General features: G+C 52.0%; 5 protein-coding genes across 5 annotated transcripts; 2 read left to right on the forward strand and 3 right to left on the reverse strand.

Annotated features, from left to right (window-relative positions):
- Nucleotides 1-772: 772 nt before the first annotated feature.
- On the reverse strand, nucleotides 773-3,460 carry BO79DRAFT_39229 (uncharacterized protein). The gene is made up of 2 exons (XM_025689175.1): nucleotides 3,380-3,460; nucleotides 773-3,092 (listed from the first exon to the last, which is right to left on the reverse strand). Exon 2 carries the CDS (start codon nucleotides 2,977-2,979, stop codon nucleotides 811-813), a length of 2,169 nt encoding a protein of 722 aa, XP_025537020.1. The 5' UTR covers nucleotides 2,980-3,092; nucleotides 3,380-3,460; the 3' UTR covers nucleotides 773-810.
- A 3,199-nt stretch (nucleotides 3,461-6,659) lies between these two features.
- Nucleotides 6,660-8,581, forward strand: BO79DRAFT_199903 (DUF5427 domain-containing protein MTC1). Its single transcript, XM_025681451.1, has 2 exons — nucleotides 6,660-7,307; nucleotides 7,367-8,581. The coding sequence occupies exons 1-2, from the start codon at nucleotides 6,746-6,748 to the stop codon at nucleotides 8,347-8,349; spliced, it is 1,545 nt and encodes a 514-aa protein (XP_025537021.1). The 5' UTR covers nucleotides 6,660-6,745; the 3' UTR covers nucleotides 8,350-8,581.
- A 242-nt stretch (nucleotides 8,582-8,823) lies between these two features.
- On the reverse strand, nucleotides 8,824-10,308 carry BO79DRAFT_289409 (5'/3'-nucleotidase SurE; the record flags this gene model as incomplete). Its single annotated transcript, XM_025688776.1, has 3 exons — nucleotides 8,824-9,056; nucleotides 9,137-10,071; nucleotides 10,297-10,308. 3 exons carry the CDS (start codon nucleotides 10,306-10,308, stop codon nucleotides 8,987-8,989), a joined length of 1,017 nt encoding a protein of 338 aa, XP_025537022.1. The 3' UTR covers nucleotides 8,824-8,986.
- A 2,028-nt stretch (nucleotides 10,309-12,336) lies between these two features.
- BO79DRAFT_154039 (uncharacterized protein) lies at nucleotides 12,337-12,516 on the reverse strand (the record flags this gene model as incomplete). The annotated part of the gene is made up of 1 exon (XM_025678739.1): nucleotides 12,337-12,516. One exon carries the CDS (start codon nucleotides 12,514-12,516, stop codon nucleotides 12,337-12,339), a length of 180 nt encoding a protein of 59 aa, XP_025537023.1.
- Nucleotides 12,517-13,235: 719 nt separating this feature from the next.
- Nucleotides 13,236-16,395, forward strand: BO79DRAFT_199909 (uncharacterized protein). Its single transcript, XM_025681452.1, has 5 exons — nucleotides 13,236-13,752; nucleotides 13,818-14,973; nucleotides 15,025-15,133; nucleotides 15,189-15,514; nucleotides 15,566-16,395. The coding sequence occupies exons 1-5, from the start codon at nucleotides 13,508-13,510 to the stop codon at nucleotides 16,172-16,174; spliced, it is 2,445 nt and encodes an 814-aa protein (XP_025537024.1). The 5' UTR covers nucleotides 13,236-13,507; the 3' UTR covers nucleotides 16,175-16,395.
- The last annotated feature ends 86 nt before the right edge of the window (nucleotides 16,396-16,481 follow it).

Below are 16,481 nucleotides of genomic sequence, written 5' to 3' on the forward strand. Positions count from 1 at the left end.
CGCCAACGCCGGTTCCCGGAGGCGGATTGCCCGTCACGGCCTGCCGTTCGGCCTCTGCCTGTTGGAACTGGGTGGCTACGCGCTGGTTGTGCGACTGGATGATGTCTTCCGGGACGCCCTCCATGCCGAAGATCTCGACGTCGAGGCTGGATCGGTTGGGAAGGGCATTGTCGACTGCCGAAAGTTGCTCCTTGTGGACCTGACTCATGTGCACCGATAACCCTGTGCTGTTAGTAAATATCGCCACGGCGCATTGGATGACCTACCTCCTGCAGTGTTCAGCCGGCGCCCGCAGCGCTCGCACTTGAAGTGCTTGGCCTTCTGGTGAGATATGAGAATCTTCAAATCATCAAAGTCGCGCTCACAGTAGTAGCACCATGGACGAGCCAGAAGCTCATCCAGCGTCGGACCACGTCTCTTTTTACCCATATTGATTGAGTCTGTGTTGAAGTGAAATGAAAGAAAAGTGATGGGTTGGTGAAGCAGCTAACTTGGTCGCCGACCAGCGCGGAGTTGAAGTGTTGCGTCACGTGGAGCTCATCATGTGACCTGCGTCATCCTTCCCATTAAGTATACAATTATCATCAGTATTATATCTACTTTAACTGAGACAGCTGAATAAAGGTATGGCATTAATGTATAATACAGCTTTTTATATGCCCAATGTACATCCTACCTGGTTGGCAATATTCACAACCAACCACGGATCGCAAAGCCCCGACGCCTGTCGCTGAAAGCACGCTCACTAATCACAGGTAACAAAAGCACAATAATACATACGAGCGAAATTAGGATACAAGCCAGGGTGGATCACGCAGGTCGCGGATGCGGTGGTGGCAGCCCAGGCGCAGGCGCCCCATAAGGACTGTAGTACTCCGGGTATGGTGTGCGATACGGCTGCAGCGGCGCTTGCTGTAGAAGACCATGAGGCCCTGGGAATGGTGCCACCGCTCGAGGATCAATAGGAGCATATGGCGTAAGTGACGGTCGTGGTGCAGCAATCGGCGCAAGCTGATGATGCGCAGGAGGACCAGGAGCCAAAGGTGTCGATGCAGGCATAGGTGCGGGCGCGAGCCCTGCGTTAGGTCGCGGAGGCTCCCCATACACCCCGCCCTCCGGCTTCTTCTTGATCTTTCCCGGCTTCGGGGGCTCAGATGCCTTCCGAGCAGCCTCCGCCGCGCGGTCGGCCTCGATCTGAGCCTTAGATCGTTTGGGATTGCGCACGCGACCCTCACGGTTGAAACGTGCCCAGTGGTTCAGCATGGCCTCTGTTCGCTTCGGGTTCTTGGAGTTGGCAATCTTTTGTCGCCGGGCCTGTTCAGCGGGATCCACCCCATCCTCCAGTGTGCTACCGGTTTGGATGCTTGCGGGAGGCGTAGGCGTCGTACTAGGTGCCGGTTCGATCGGTGCCAACTGGGCAGTGGCAGGTCGTGCCTGAAGGGAGCTAGCCACATGTTCCCCTCGTCCAGATGACGGCCGTGGTGCTGAGGTCGCAGCGGCCACCGGCTGGTATATCTCCGTCGAAGCAATGACTCCACCTCCGCGAGCTGCACCTCTACCGCGGCCGCGGCCACTTCCACGTCCCCGAACCGCACCCCGAGGGGGTGTCGCGGATGCCTGGGCTTCGTCGACCTCGGTGCCAGGGCGACGGCCACGCGTGCGCCGCTTGGGTCCGTACTCTTCGGTGTCAGTCTGAGCCGGTGTCTCGATAGTGGGCTCTTCGGAGCCAGAGGCTGCCATCTCTCGGTTAGCCGCCTCCAGCTCCGCGGCCCTGCGCTTGCGCGTTGCCTTGCCAACAAATTCCTCGCGTGGCGGGTTCTGGAACTTCGGCACGTGCTCGACTCCGAATTTGACGATGGTGCGCCAGCCATCCGGGTTAGGATGATTGGGTCCAATCTTAGCCGTCATCTTTCGGAATTGAGCGGGCGTTGGCTTGAACCCGCCCTGCGTGAATGGGTTCTGGTTGCCCACTTTATCCTCCTTGGCCTCGTACTTGTAGCCGTAGAGCATGGCTTCCTTCTTATCCTCAAATACTTGAGGCCTTTGCAACTTCCTCGGGTCGCTGGTCGGCTTGGCATTATGGCGAGTCGCTACCTTGTGCAGCTTTTCTATGGCCATATACTCGTCCTGCCACGCTTTCAAGGCATATGCCACGTTTTCTGTGATAGCATACAGCTCTTCGGTCGAGCGGTGCTCCGGGTCCCGAAGCGGCGCCAAAAACTCTTCTAGGGGAGTCATTTCTAGGAACTCCCCTTTGGCAGCTTTCACTTGCTTGTACGGTCCAGGCCGTTCAGCGAATTCGTTGTCTTCACGTTTTTGAGCGCGCTTCGGGCCCCGGAGCACCATGGACCAAGAGTGGTCTAGGTCAGACGACTTCTCGTCGTAGTCTTCCGAGAATTTACGGATATCATTGACACTCCACAGATTATGCAGACGTTGATCCAACGAGACTGAGTCTTGACCGCGAGAGAACTCATGAAGTTGATTCGAAAGAGCGTCAGCCTCTGGACCGTCAGCTTCATCGCCATCGACGCTTTGGTCCTTGTCGTTATCGTAAGCTTCCGTCGCCTCAGTCACGCCATTTGCAGCGGCTTCATCTTGCTCTTCGTCATCGGCTTCACTCTCAGCCGCGACCTCTGCATTGTCCTCTGCTTGAGGGTCGGCTTCGTGGAGTTGAGACTCTTCATCTTCGTCGGCACCCTCATACATGGAGAATTTGGCAATCTGCGGATGAACGGTAGCAATATGTTCTTTGAGAGCATCATATTGCGACTTGGAATCATTGGCAGACTCAAATTCCTTGCCGCACCAAGAGCATTTAGATTTGTGCGTCATGGGAGAAGGGGATGGAGACGCCTGAGTAGAAGTAGAGTGAGCGTGTAATGGCTCGGAGAATTGTCGGCGCAGCGGAGAGTCCTGGCTGGCCAAGTCCGAAGTATGGCTGTCCAGTTCCGCCTCGTTATGAGGAAGCGGAGCCATAATGGACAGAAAAAGAAGGTGAGGAGAAGAAGTAGTCAGATAGAAAGTAGTAGGATGTGAGAATACTAGCGAAAGGGATATCTGATCCTCCTTCGAGGGGCCCAACGTGGGATCTGGCTATAGTGTTAGTTGACTAACTTCCGGCTGAAAAGTTCGCTTGCGGCGCCAAGACGCCAGAAGTAACTGCAGCGCAATCTTCTACACCAGAGCCCCGAGAGCGTAAGGGTGGGAAAGGGGAAACCAAAACACGGTCGAGCAATCGAGACAAGTGAGATGCATGAGGAATTGGGCTGCTCTCCACTGGAGGATGGACCAAAACGTTGACAGAAACGTGGCAGACATGGCTTTGGCAGGCACAAGTAGAGCGTAGTATGGGTCAGGCAGGTGATATGTAACATACCTTTGGGCGAGGGAAAATCGCGTCAGTGATTCCAATAAACTGAGAGGAACAAGATTTGAAGATGTGAAAAGATCGCCCTCTGAGGAGCGCGATAGAGCAGAAGTATTGTGGTTGTTGTGCAGAGTCAACCACGGTGGACGCCGCGAACGGTTGGCAGGGATAGTTTAAGAGGTTCGTAGTTCTTGAAGAGGAAAAGTAGGAAGCCGAGCGGGTAAGCAGAAAAACTATGCGTCTGCCAGCGCCGGCAACAAACCAAGAAACCAGAAGCAAGAGATCTAGACAGAGAAGATAAAATGCACAAGATGAAGGGATTGAGATAGATGGCAGGATATGTTTGCTGTAGAGAGGAGAAAAGAGCTGGGGGTGGGAGTGTTAAAGCTTTCCGTAGCAGTGGAACTATGAAGTCTTGACGGAATGGGGGAAGACGGGCAGATGGCGAAAGAGGGAGGAAAAGGAAGAATGAAAGGGAGAAGATTCGGAGAGGTGGGATTAACCACAAGGAACACCACCAACAGCCCAGCACCAACACGGGAAGCGGGCAAGAAGAGGCAAGCAAGAGAGGATTGTGGGATGTTTAGACGCAGTGAATGCTGGGGGGAGAAAAGGAAGGGAAAGACTTGGAGTTTAGTTTGTAGAGGCAGCAGGTCGCCTTCACAAAGCGATCTAGTAGGAATAGTAAGTCCCAGTAAAGAAAGTACTTGAGCTTTACACTTACCTTACCTGGCCGGACTGGCCTTTGCAATCAACTTTTCGCACTGGGTTGGTATCGGCACCGCTTGGTGCTGGTACGCGCCATACGCAAGTTACCTTATTTTACTGTATGGACCCACCTAAATAGCCAATCTGGGGCTCTGATCCGCCCGGAAAAAGACCAGCTCCGGATAGATCCCCGTCACGCAGTCGCCGTAGTCTTGATCAGGCCAATCAAAATAATCGCAGTGGTCTGCTGGTCTGTTACCGGACAATACCCCCCCAGTCCTGTAGTCCAGGTCGGAGGTATACCTTGAGCGCCCTGAAGATGGACTTGTTGATGCTGAGGGATGCTTTTTCCTTTTCCCTACCAGGGGCTACTTTTGAGTGAAAAAGTACCCCTGAATCAGGTAAAGTATTGACTATCGCAGTAGCCGTCAACTCCACCTGGGGAACCGGGGGTAGATTACAGCACAGTTGGCGTCAACTTGGTCTCATCTTTCGGGTTGCCAACCTGATAGATGGACATTCATCGACCGTGTACCTGCCTGAGTCATGGGGCGGTATTGTTACCCCGTCTACGTGACATCATCTACTACGGTACTTTATTGAGGGACAAAATTCTCTTGTCAATAGTAGTCAGAATATTCCCTTCCAATGCATCATAGCTATACTTCAAGCTGGAAAGGATCGAATGACCTTTTCCTGTTTTCCAAACAAAGGGCAATGTGGGAGATATGGGCTGATGGTGTTCGGGAGCGACCAGTCAAATTGCCAGTGGTTGATGAACCATCACGGAATGTCTCGGTAACAATCCAATGCTGAAAGCATACTATGAAATGAGACGAGCGGGGGAAATGATCGAGTTCTGGCAGGTTCCGACATGATCATTAGCTAGCTGCGTAGACGTTGGTGGGCCCAGTCTTCCTCACACTCATCATTATCATTGACAAAGTATTATTATGATGGTACTATTGTTATTATAGCGCAAGCTAGGCCTAATATCCAGCTCATTTCGACTGATTCGGGCTGCTCCTAATCAATTGATCCCTGTGTTATCTCCCGGTCTTATCAGGCATAACACCACCGCCACGGAGTTCTTCTGCTGTCCCATCGCTATTGTTCAGCAAAATGTTTAGAATGGTCCATACATAATATCACTGTAGCAATCAATGGCTTTTTAAGACCTGAGAGATTATCATATCCTCTGAAAATTACCCGCTTAATGATATAGGTTTCGCCATATCCCTGCCGTTGAGGCATTAAGTTTTCTTGGCCTATTATACATTTTTATGGCGTCGGTATACTTCACCGCGCACCCCTCAAAGCTTGCTGCGAAGCTTGCTATAGATTCTGAGATGTATTTGTTCTTACCATATCATAGATAGCCTGACACTGCTTTCGTGCTCTTATTGCTTCCAGTAACGCGCGCTGTTATTCTTTTGATATTGAATTACAGAGAGCCGCCACGCGGCAGCGTATTGTAATGCTAGCACGCAAAGCGTGTTTCATCCCTCGACTATGAAGGACTGGGGCAGAAGCGCCGTCTCCGGTAACAGGATTGCTCCTGGGGTCATCAAACCTACAAGCTGAGCGAGGATGTTGTCTTCCTTCTGGATATTGGCAAGCAAGGGGGTGAAAACTCATGGAAGATCGACTTGCAGCACTGACACTCACATACCCCTACGTTAACATCTAATCATAACTCGTGTCGAGCATGAAGTCAGATAGGTAAAATATCTTTGAGAATATTGGCCGTACATACAGAGACATGTTGCGCAATGGATGTAGCGGCGGTCTGTTTGATTGAGGATTGAGTTTTGAATTCTCATATGCAGGACGGAGTGAGGTGGGGAGGCCTTTGCTTCTTTTACTATGAGATTAGCAGGAGGTACTATTGGTGTCGCTTGGACTCTCTTGCATTATTGGGTAGCAGGTAATGCATGTTCAGAAAAGCACCAGCTGCCGTCCCACTCAGCATTATATATAAGCTATTGTCAAGTGGGTTATCGGGTGTGACTGTATTAACAGTACTATGTTTTACCATAAGGTTGTCGGCAGGCGTACTTTGTTGAACTGGATATATACATGGGAACTTGAGGGTGTGGCTGGTCATGATTCAGTAGTAAGTTACACTCTATAGGCAAAATCTGGGTGGTAGTACTTAGTTGGTAATTTCCCCTTAAGGTAGCTCAAAGAATCTAAAATGTGAGTACTACTTAGTATAACTCGCTAGTTGACAATATATATTTTACCGTGGGCAATGCAGTACTAGTTGGATTGTCCGTCGAATATCTATTTATAGCTTAGTTTGTTGCGACTGCAGTATCCTGCAGTGCTTCTAGTATACACGCGTCGACGGTTCTCGCCAGTCGATTCAAGTGAGACAATAAGCCACTGCGAGAAAGCCACCCGCCATCTATGGTTTAGAGTCAGTATGGCATTGGACGAATCCCTCCAAAGGCAGAGTAAGAAAGATACTTCACCCGCTAACGCCTCCTGGGCCCTTGGCGCAGGTCATCCGGGCTCCACCGCCCAACCTCGGATTCCCCAGAGCTCCAGCTTGCCGTCCATTCACTCCCCGATATTATTGTCTTCTTCTTGACTGTTATACCTGCCCGCCATTTTTTCAATATAACATACCCTCACTCATAAGGCATCGCTACCATCTGCACGATGCGCCCCAAGTCTTCAAAACCTACCAGCGATGAGCTGCTCGCTCAATTTGACGACTTGGGTGTCGACTCTGCCCCCGAGCAGCAGCCCTCCAAGGCGGCTCCCAAACCCACTACCGCACAGTCCGAGCAGGACATCCTCGCAGAACTGGACAGTCTAGCTACTCAGCGCCCCAGCAGTGGCCCTGGCACCCCGCGCGTGTCCACAAACGAACCCAGACCTACGATCAAGTCGCCCAAACCGGCTGCCACTACCACAACCCCCTCCACCGGCCGTTCCAGTGAAGAGAAACAGGCGCCTCGTAAGTCGGAAGAGAGCACCAGAGCATCCGCTGCAGAGAAGAAGGCTGCAGATGCTCCGAAGCCGGAGACTGAGAAGCCAGAGGCCCAGGAGAAACCTGCCTCGAGCGGTGGTGGCGGTGGATGGTGGGGTGGTATCTTTGCAACCGCCAGCGCTGCCATGAAGCAGGCTGAGGCAGCGGTCAAGGAGATCCAGCAGAATGAAGAGGCTCAGAAGTGGGCTCAGCAGATTCAGGGAAACGTGGGAGCTCTCAAAGACCTAGGTATGATTCTCTACCTGACTTCGTTTTCTTCCGAATGGCCGCTAACGACAGACCACCAGGTGGGGAGCTGCGCAACATGGCTATTCCTACGTTTACCTCCTTCATCCACACGCTCGCCCCTCCCATCTCGTCCCACGAACGTCTTCAAATCCACGTAACACATGATTTGTCTGGCTACCCCAGCATCGACCCTCTGGTGTACGCGGTGTTCTCGCGCGTGATGGCGCAGGTCGAAGGCGGGGATCTCCTTGTCATCCAGCGGGGTCAGGAGTCAGCCCCGAAGCGCGGACTGGATATCGGCGGCGCCCAGTTCTCTGGCCCGGGCTGGCATGATGGCCCATGGTGGCGCACCGTGACGCCCGGCAGCCCTCGCACTCTGTCGGCCATCCGAGGCACAGTCGAGGCCACCAAGCTTGCGCGGGCCAGCGCCGAAGCCTACGCTACTGAGTACTTCTCGGCCAAGGGCGGCGTCGAAGCGGCTGCAAAACAAGCTACCCAAGATCTAAGCGAGACCAACCCGGTTCGCAGCAGCGACATCTTCCTCGCGATCCAGGCCATCAGCCAGACCACCTCCACCGAACTCTTCCAGGCGGGCCCCACAACCGACCAAGCCACTCCAGCAGGCGTTGTCGATGTGCCCGAAGCCGCCGAGGAAGAAGTCGTCTTCGCCCTGTACCTCCACGACCCCATCCACGGCATCGCCTTCCACACGCTCTCCCAGGCCATCCCTCAGAAATGGATCGACTGGCTCGAGACCCCCGCTATTCCAGTGGAGGACCCTGAGTCCGAAGACGCCAGCGTCCCTCGTACCACCATTCCCGACGACATCGCCGACATTATCGAGAACGGCGGCGTCGACCCCCGAGAATGGGCGGCCGAGTGGATCGAGGAGAGCCTGTCCCTGGCTGCGGGGCTGGTTGCACAACGCTACGTGGCGCGGAGAATGGGCGTCGGCGAGGGCGGACCGGCCAAGGGCAAGATGCGTGCTGAGCAGGCATCCGTGGTGGACAGTGGCGCAGGCGAGGCCGCACGCGCGATTTAGAGTTAGGTTGATGTGGTGGATACGTCGATCAATCCTGTTCTTATTCCTTATCGTATTTGCGTCTTTTACTCTTTTATCTTGTCTGCCTTTTTTTGGGGCGTTTGTCAACCATTCACATGACCACATGATACGATACGATCCCACTTTCCACCCCCACATATTCTTATCTTCGTTCTATTGAGCCATGACATGACAGTTTCTCCATATTCGCGCCATCTGCGGCGTCCTTAATACCATATACATACAGACACAGACACATACCTTGAACTAAACCCGTATCCAATCAGCCCCATGTACATATGACAGAGACATGATAAAACAAACAAATACAACCAACGCAGTCTACGCAGTCTACGCCATCTACTACACGTGCCCACATCAAATCTACAAAAATGACAAACAAAATAGCAATCAATCATATATTGTATTCCAAATTTTCAGGGAACATCAGTAGTAACAAACACAACCTTTGCGGGTATCTAAGGTAGTAAGTAGTAAACCAGATAGTAACAAGCAGACAAAAACACATAAGTCTCCTTATCACATCATCTTCAATCTACAAGGTCGTTATTCCATTCCGTTTTGCGTTACGCACACGCACTCGCATCATGCCATGAATCAAATTGAATTAATTCAATCAATCCAGATGCAGCAATTGCCCTTCCAGGCCAGGAACATGCCAGAAGTTGGCGCGGAGGGCGGTGACACTGCACATTAATATTAGCATTATCCTTAAGAAAGATTCCAAACAAGCAAGAATAAGAAAGGAAACGGGGGGTAAACCAACCTAGTACAGCCACTCAAAACCGTATGAGCATCCGTTCCCTCCGGACTCTCCTGCAACGCCCTCTTCATATCAGACAACTCGGCCGCCCAGGCAAAGTTACGTTTCTTCAAACCACCACCATCACCCTCAGTCTTTGGCGTGACTGTCTTCGTGGTACTACCATTCGTGAGCTGCTGCTGCTGCTCCTCCTCCTCCCCATTAGCAGCAGCAGCAGCAGCATGTCCATTGACACTACCAACAACAGGCGCTGCCTTCTCCCCAGAGACCTCGGAATACAAGTACCCTCTCGCCCAGTAATACGGGTACGTGCGAGTCCACAAGACAGGACGAGACTCGACATCCAGACGCATGGGCACATTCACATTATACAGCTCGACCTGGTCATCCCAGTTCTGGATGAGATGGTTAACGACTCTAGTGGCGAGACGAGCCGCAGCGTGGATGATATCTAGGGGCTGTTCATCTTTGCTGCCAAAGGAGATGGCGATGCCACGTTTCCCGCATGTAGCCGCTTCCAGGGCGCCGCCGACGGTGCCGGAGGAGAGGTTGTAGATGGTGGAGGCGTTGCGGCCGTGATTGGGGCCGGAGATGACGAGGTCGATGGGGCCGCGGTCGGGGAAGAGGTTGTGGAGGCCGAGTTGGACGCAGCTGGCTGGGGTGCCGTTGGTGATTATCACCCAGTCGTCGTTGGCATTGTTGGTGGTAGTGGGATCTTGTTGGAAGGATTCATCCCATGTGCCATCACCGCGAAAGGCAGCGGGTGGGACATAGGTGGCTGTGAGTGAGGCTTCGATTAGATGGGCTTTGCCGATCCAGGAGCGGGAGGCGGCGGGAATGGCCACGGAGATGCGGTGGCCGGCGGACTCGAGTGCCGTCACTAGTGGCTCGATGTATGGGGAGAGGCGTCTGGACGGCGGACCGTCATCGTTGACTACCTGATTATTTTGTTTTTGTGTTAGTGTGTGTGCGTTTAGCTAATTGAGACTAGTCATGTAGCTTTCTCTCGTGCTCCGTATACGGAGAAAAGGTAGATAGGTAGGTAGGTAGGTAGGGAACATGGGGGTTGGCAAAGAAGCGGTGACATTGGGCAGCACATGTTAAAGTTCAATTGATGATGACAAGGAGGGAAGATGTTAATAAAGCAAAAGCAAAAAACATACCAATATATGCATGATGAAGGAAGATCTAGTAGATGTGTTTTGACTCGTGCTGGGGCAATAAGAGAAGAATAATGGTATATTCTTTTTCTTCTTTCTTTTCTGGAATCGGATTGGATTGGATTGGATTGATTGAATTTGATGCTTCGGACTTTTGAAATCGGAATTTACAAAAGCAGCGACCTATAATTTCCCAACTTTTTTCTTTTCTTCTCAGATTCCCACACACACACTCTCTCTCACACACACGCACGCGCGTTGCACTCTTTTTCGCTCTTTCTCCGATGGGAAAAAAAGTGGATGGATCCGCACTGGGATTATTTTGGGGCTCGGGGCTCGGACTCGGATTCAGGGTTCAAGTTGCAGTTTGTATTGCAGTGATAGTGTATTATGATATATGATAATTGCTTCTCCAGATCAACATCTGCCAGCCTGTTCCTTCCCCCCGGTATTTATAGGGAAGATTTAGCTGGGTAATCGTTGAGCCCGACAGCCATTTTCGATCACCGTTTACCCCGACCTCGAAGAGAAACCGGGGAGAATCTGGCCTCCATCTCCAAATCGGTCACGGTGAAGCTGTTGCGCTGCGGGGGGGCGTTGCTCTGAAGACGTCAACTGTGGTTGCGAGCCTCCGTTATGACGGTGACCGGACGGGTATGGGACAGTGCTTGAACTATGGGATGGAAAGGATTAAACACGTAATATTACCGTATGTGACAGGACGGGACGGAGACCAGCCGAGGGACGCCGAAAAGAGGCTGCGGTGAGGAAAAGCAAAGCCTGCGATTAAGTCATACCTCGTGGGGATTTCAAGAAGACGAATCGGACCATCCAGAACAGGTGCATTTCCAAGGAGGGAATTTGCCCGGCCTGAGAACTCGGCAGTGAGACGGTCAGCTGAAAAGAAAAGAAGAAGAAGAAGAAGAAGAAGAAGAAGTGATTCGGGTTATTGTTTAGATAATAGATTGATTTCGTCAAGTAGATCTTTGAAGAATAGTATCCCCGTCGCATGTCAATAGTAGGGCATTTCATCGGGGCACCCCTGTGAAACGACACTATGTCGGTCATGGCTTTAAACTACTACGAACTAGTTAGATGTCTAGTAGGATAAGAGGGTGATCCGAGCATGATGGAAAATACCCCGTAGAGTAAGGCACCAGGAGGTGCAGGCAAGGTGACTGATTATGGGGCTCGGAGCAAAAAGCAAAGAAGGAAAAAGAAGGAAACAAGAGCATCATCAGGCGGCACACGTTCAATGCAACACAACGATTGCCTCAGATACCCTAGATTAGACTACAATAAGGTAGACGGCAGAAGACCAGATAAATCCGACAAGGAGATTGTGGTCACCAATCAATTGGGATACCAAGGGAATGCTACTCTTCCGTACATATGCACTGAAGGCCCCTAGTGTCTGCATACTTCTTCACGTAGGGGACATTAAGACACACACACACATATTTACTTAGATCCTGGCATCATTGTGCCATTTGGTGCTGTTGGCTTATCTACGGAGGGTTTTGAACTCTTCGGGGTAAAAGAGGTCATGTGTGTATGCATATTCTTAGCTAAGATGATCATACTGATCGATTAATTATTGCACATCACTCATGAATAATCGGTAGAATAATCATCACGACACCCACCTACTAATACTAAATAACTATCTATCCACACAAAAGTCCAGAATGGCACACGGGTGTGTGCGGCTATTGCAGGCTTAGAGTGGTCCCGTGCCCTACTGATTATTAGTGATTATTGTTGGTTGTTTAGGTTTTCTTTGCTCTTGTCTTTTTAAAAAAAAAATTTTTCTTTTTTTTTCCAGACCCTGATGGGGCCACACTATGAATTTTTTATATGCGAATCCTGAACGGGAAATGCAAACCCACGTCCACTTCCCAACCAGCCATGGACAGGCTTCTAGAATAAGAATCAGGACTACTGTGTTAGGCCGCAGGACCACACACGCTGATTGCTCAGGAGCGCCTTATTCTTAGTTGGAAAAGCAACCACGGTCCCATCCCACCGGCGCCAAGTTGCCAATCATTCCTCTCGGCGGGTCTGTTCTATCCACGCTTTGCTCCATGGCGTTGTGGTTACTCCGTGGTAGCCGCGAGTCAAACAGCCCCTCTGACCACCGGCACCTGGACCGACCTTTTCTAGCAATAATATCGATCCATCCGCGGAGGACAGCCCCCCGTAGTCGGTTTCAACGGAAATCATTTTCTCGCGTAATCCTCGACTGTCATGTCATGTTGGGCCATAAACGCTATCACTCACCAACCAGGATTGGGGTGGTCAGTAGTGTGTGTGTGTGTGTGTGTGTGTATGCACCTTGCACACTGGCTTAATGGCTGCAAGTGGTCGTTGTGTCCGTCGGTCCTCCTTGTTCATTGTAGGTTGCAGTAGTTTCAGGCGCGAGGGGACGATCCACGGCTTGACCCCTCTTTGTACCGCGTTGGTTTGTAGGGAGGACCCCTGAGGATCAAACTCCGACGGCCATGAATAGATAGAGAGGTGTACGTACTAGTAGTTGTGTGGTCGCGGTGTGTGTGTGTGTGTGTGTGGTTTCCCCTCATCATGGTCAGGGATAAACGCTGGACCAGCTGCAAGATATATTAAGATTGATTAATATATGGTAGAACATATCAAGTGGCAGGCAGCTGCCATCGATGAGTGAACGAGGCCGCGGAGGAGGAACCCAGCTCGTGCGTATGCGGACCTGGTCAGTGCGGAACTTATCAGAGGAATTAGTAGAATTAGTAGAATAAATCCAAGTATGTTTAATGCAAGCAGCACCTCGGAGGCCGATCGTCGCAAAATCTTTGGTGGGGAAGACCAAGCAGCGCCAACCCAGTCGGTCCAAGTCAGTCAGCCACGGACGCCGATTTTCTGCTCGCTTCGTCAGTCCAGCACTGACTATCCATCTTCTCCCTTTCACTCCTGCTTCGTGCATCACTTTCATCATTGCCCTTTACGGTCATCATCTCCATCATCATCATTCCTGTCCGCTTATATATCTAGCGGTCCTTCCCCTCTTCCCGATCACCACCACCATCACCAACTACTACTAACTCCGAACCTCCGCCAAAACCCACCCAAACCCACCGCCCGCTTCGGTTCCCAACAGACTCAGGAACGCGCCAAAGACCTGCTCCGGCTTCTCACAAAGGTCTTTCTTCCATCACCATCCCCCTTCCATCTGCCCCCCTGTATGGACTGCGGGACGACTGGCACGGCTGCGGGCATCGACCCCAAAATTCTAGATAACTGGCAATCGGATACTTTTCCGATCTATTCCGCTTACGATCAACCGCTGGAGTGGGATGCGAGCCAGGACTCGAGTCCAGGCGATGCGGATGTCGTGGATCTGAGCAACCTTCGTGGTCCGCTGTCGCGGGACCAATCCACCGTCCCGGTGGTCGGTCATGCTGGCGATTATCGAGGTAGTGAGAGCAGGTGCGACTCGTCTCATCTCCCCTAACCTTGGAGCTTCCCGCTGACAGGTACCCCTCCCCGTGCAGCAGCAAACATGGTGCCACTTCCCCCGGAAAGTTCAGCATCAACGACGGTCCTATCGAAGGCACCGTGAGTGGTACGATCAGCCCCAGGACGCTGCCCTCTTCTGCCGACGACAATTTCCAGCTGGATGAGTCATGGCCGCCATTTCAACTGTTCAACGCCATGACGGCTGGCCTTCCCATGGAGGCTCCCCTTATGTACCCGTACGCTAAGGAGCCTGCCTCCACCAACACGGTTATTGTAGAGGATACCGGAGAGTTGCCGCAGGGACAGGGCTTGTCCGATCTTCCTCCCGATCCGTTCCTCTCTTTCCAGAATATTCCCCAGGCGTTCCCCTTCTCGACCGCTGAGACTTGGACGGCACCGACTGCGCCCGCTCCCACGGACAACCTGCCTAATCAGACCCCGGTATCTCTGTCCATGGGTCTGCAATCAGCTGCCAAACGTCCAGGACACATCCGCGACTACCAGGGTTCGATGCGATCACTGGATTCCCGCTGGCTTGAAGGTCTGGAGTCTCAGCTGTCTTCCAACATGACATCGCCTGCATCCTTGTCGATCCCCCAGGACGCGACATTCTTCAAGGAGGAGAGAATTCAGCATGACGGCTTGCAATACAAATCGGAGAGTTCTTCGGTTTCTGGAGATTTTCCCAGCGTCTACGAACCGTTCCCCGCTAGTAACGATGAGATCCCCGCTTTTGCCGATCGCCAACTCGAAGACAATGGACTCTGGAAAGATACACAGAAGGAGAGCACTTCTTCGGAGACATCTCAACCTCTACAAAATGCGACCGCCTTCATGGTCAGTGAAGACCCTTCGGAGGCCTACTTCACGCCGGTCTCTGCAAGACCCAGAGCCTCGTCATCTGCGCAAAGGGCGCCGGCTCGGCCACAAGCTCTTGCACTTCAGACAGTGGCCACGGTCAGAAAGCGCAAGCAACGTAACTCAAGCGTGCATCTGGACCAGAACCTGCCCAAGCCTTTGCAAATCGTGCAGGAAGACGGCCAAGGAGGATCTATTGCTTCGGCAGATTTCATATCACCGCCTCGGGGAGCGCGCCGCAAGGGCCCTCTGAGCATGGTCGGCAGGGCTAATGCTGGACTGCGACGAAAGAACAAGGACACATGTGTCCAGTGTCGACTGAACAAGCGCAAGGTATGCACTCAGCCGATCTAATTCTAGATTTGCATCTAACGAAATTGCAAGTGTGATGGCAACGCCCCGTGCGATGCTTGCCGCCCTACGCTCCACGAGCAGCCATGTGCACGCGCCTGCTTTGCCAACATCGTCGAGTACGGTACATGTAACTATGTTTGTATGTTGCAATCTCTACGCCACTTGTATTTGTCCTTGTTGCTAACGAACACCAGCTCAACGCGCCATCAACCATCCCACCACAGATGGTGCCAGACGCATCCGGATGGACATTCCTTCTGAGTTCGACCTCAATGACCTGATCACATTCCTCGGTGAGCGACAAGGTCGATTCAACATCCGTGCCAAGCAATCCTGGGGATCCCTCTATGTCCTTGACCTCGGGGAGACCTACAAATTCCTCCGCGGACTCAGCGAGTACAATGGCAACTCCAAGTCCAATTTTCTCGACTTCATTGATCGGCGCATTGTCGAGTCGAAGGACAAGTCCAAGAACTGGCTCACATGCGTGAAAGACTGCGACCCGATGAACAATGTTTATGTAAGTGATCATTGATGTCTGCTTAATGCGAACAATTACTGACTTTAATAGTCCTTACTCTCGCAATGGAACAACATGCCTAGCCGTGCTAGCTACAGCTTCGTTCCTCTTCAAGCCGGAGGCCAGGAGAGAACCATGGACATCAACAACCCTGAGGACCGTCGCGAAATTCTCCTTGCAGCACAGTTGTCTCGCATCATCTGCCGCATGCTCGAGGTGGAGGGATTCCGAAAGCTGGAGCGTGACTTCTACAACATCAAGTGGAAGCAGATCTCTCAAGAAACCCACCTGCGTTTCCTGAGCGAGCTCGGCCATATCCTGCTTACCCTCCGCTGGCGAGTCTCCTGGTGGCGGCGTCTCGGTGATGGCGGTCGCGAACCCGACCCCAGTAAGCAACATTACGTGGATCGGGTTGACCTACTCTGCCGGATTCTCTACGTCTACTACACCTGCGTTCTGGCCAAGCTTCCTTCCTGGTGCGCCGCCGATGTTCCCAAGGGCATCTGGAACACATATGCCGATGCCGAGAATGCCGTGTGGGATGACTTCCCAGTCGACCCTACCGACGAGGGATTCCGGAGGTGGATTGATCGCGGCCAAGAGCTGGTCGAGCAGTCCGGTGCCCCGACCTGTGTTGCGAAGCTAGGCAAGAACGCCTAGACGAGTCGACCTGGAGAAAACAACCCAAAAAAGACGGCGGATGGAATGATACTGAATTTGAGATACCCTTTGAAGCGATATAACTTTTGTCTCGTCTCCTCTACTTTTGCGTTATTATGAGTGATGATCCGTGCTAATTTTCGTGGATATAATTATTATTTGGGCTGTGTATATGTCATTTCTCATACATAGTTATAGATTTCATTCTATTTCGGTTCTATTTCAAATATAGACAAGCAAAAACTTTGCAGTAGTGTGTCAAAGGGTATCGTATGTTCATTAATCATATACTGAACAGAATGAAGTA

The sequence above is a fragment of the Aspergillus costaricaensis genome (genome assembly GCF_003184835.1).
Source record: "Aspergillus costaricaensis CBS 115574 unplaced genomic scaffold BO79scaffold_27, whole genome shotgun sequence".
NCBI lineage: Eukaryota > Fungi > Ascomycota > Eurotiomycetes > Eurotiales > Aspergillaceae > Aspergillus > Aspergillus costaricensis.

Bases quoted from the DNA above. Each gene is read 5' to 3' on its own strand.
- BO79DRAFT_39229 (XM_025689175.1), bottom strand. From the start codon at position 2,979: ATGGCTCCGCTTCCTCATAACGAGGCGGAACTGGACAGCCATACTTCG.
- BO79DRAFT_199903 (XM_025681451.1), top strand. From the start codon at position 6,746: ATGCGCCCCAAGTCTTCAAAACCTACCAGCGATGAGCTGCTCGCTCAA. The intron at 7,308-7,366 runs GTATGATTCTCT...ACAGACCACCAG, and splicing joins GGGAGCTCTCAAAGACCTAG to GTGGGGAGCTGCGCAACATG.
- BO79DRAFT_199909 (XM_025681452.1), top strand. From the start codon at position 13,508: ATGGACTGCGGGACGACTGGCACGGCTGCGGGCATCGACCCCAAAATT. The intron at 13,753-13,817 runs GTGCGACTCGTC...CTCCCCGTGCAG, and splicing joins TATCGAGGTAGTGAGAGCAG to CAGCAAACATGGTGCCACTT. The intron at 15,515-15,565 runs GTAAGTGATCAT...TGACTTTAATAG, and splicing joins ACCCGATGAACAATGTTTAT to TCCTTACTCTCGCAATGGAA.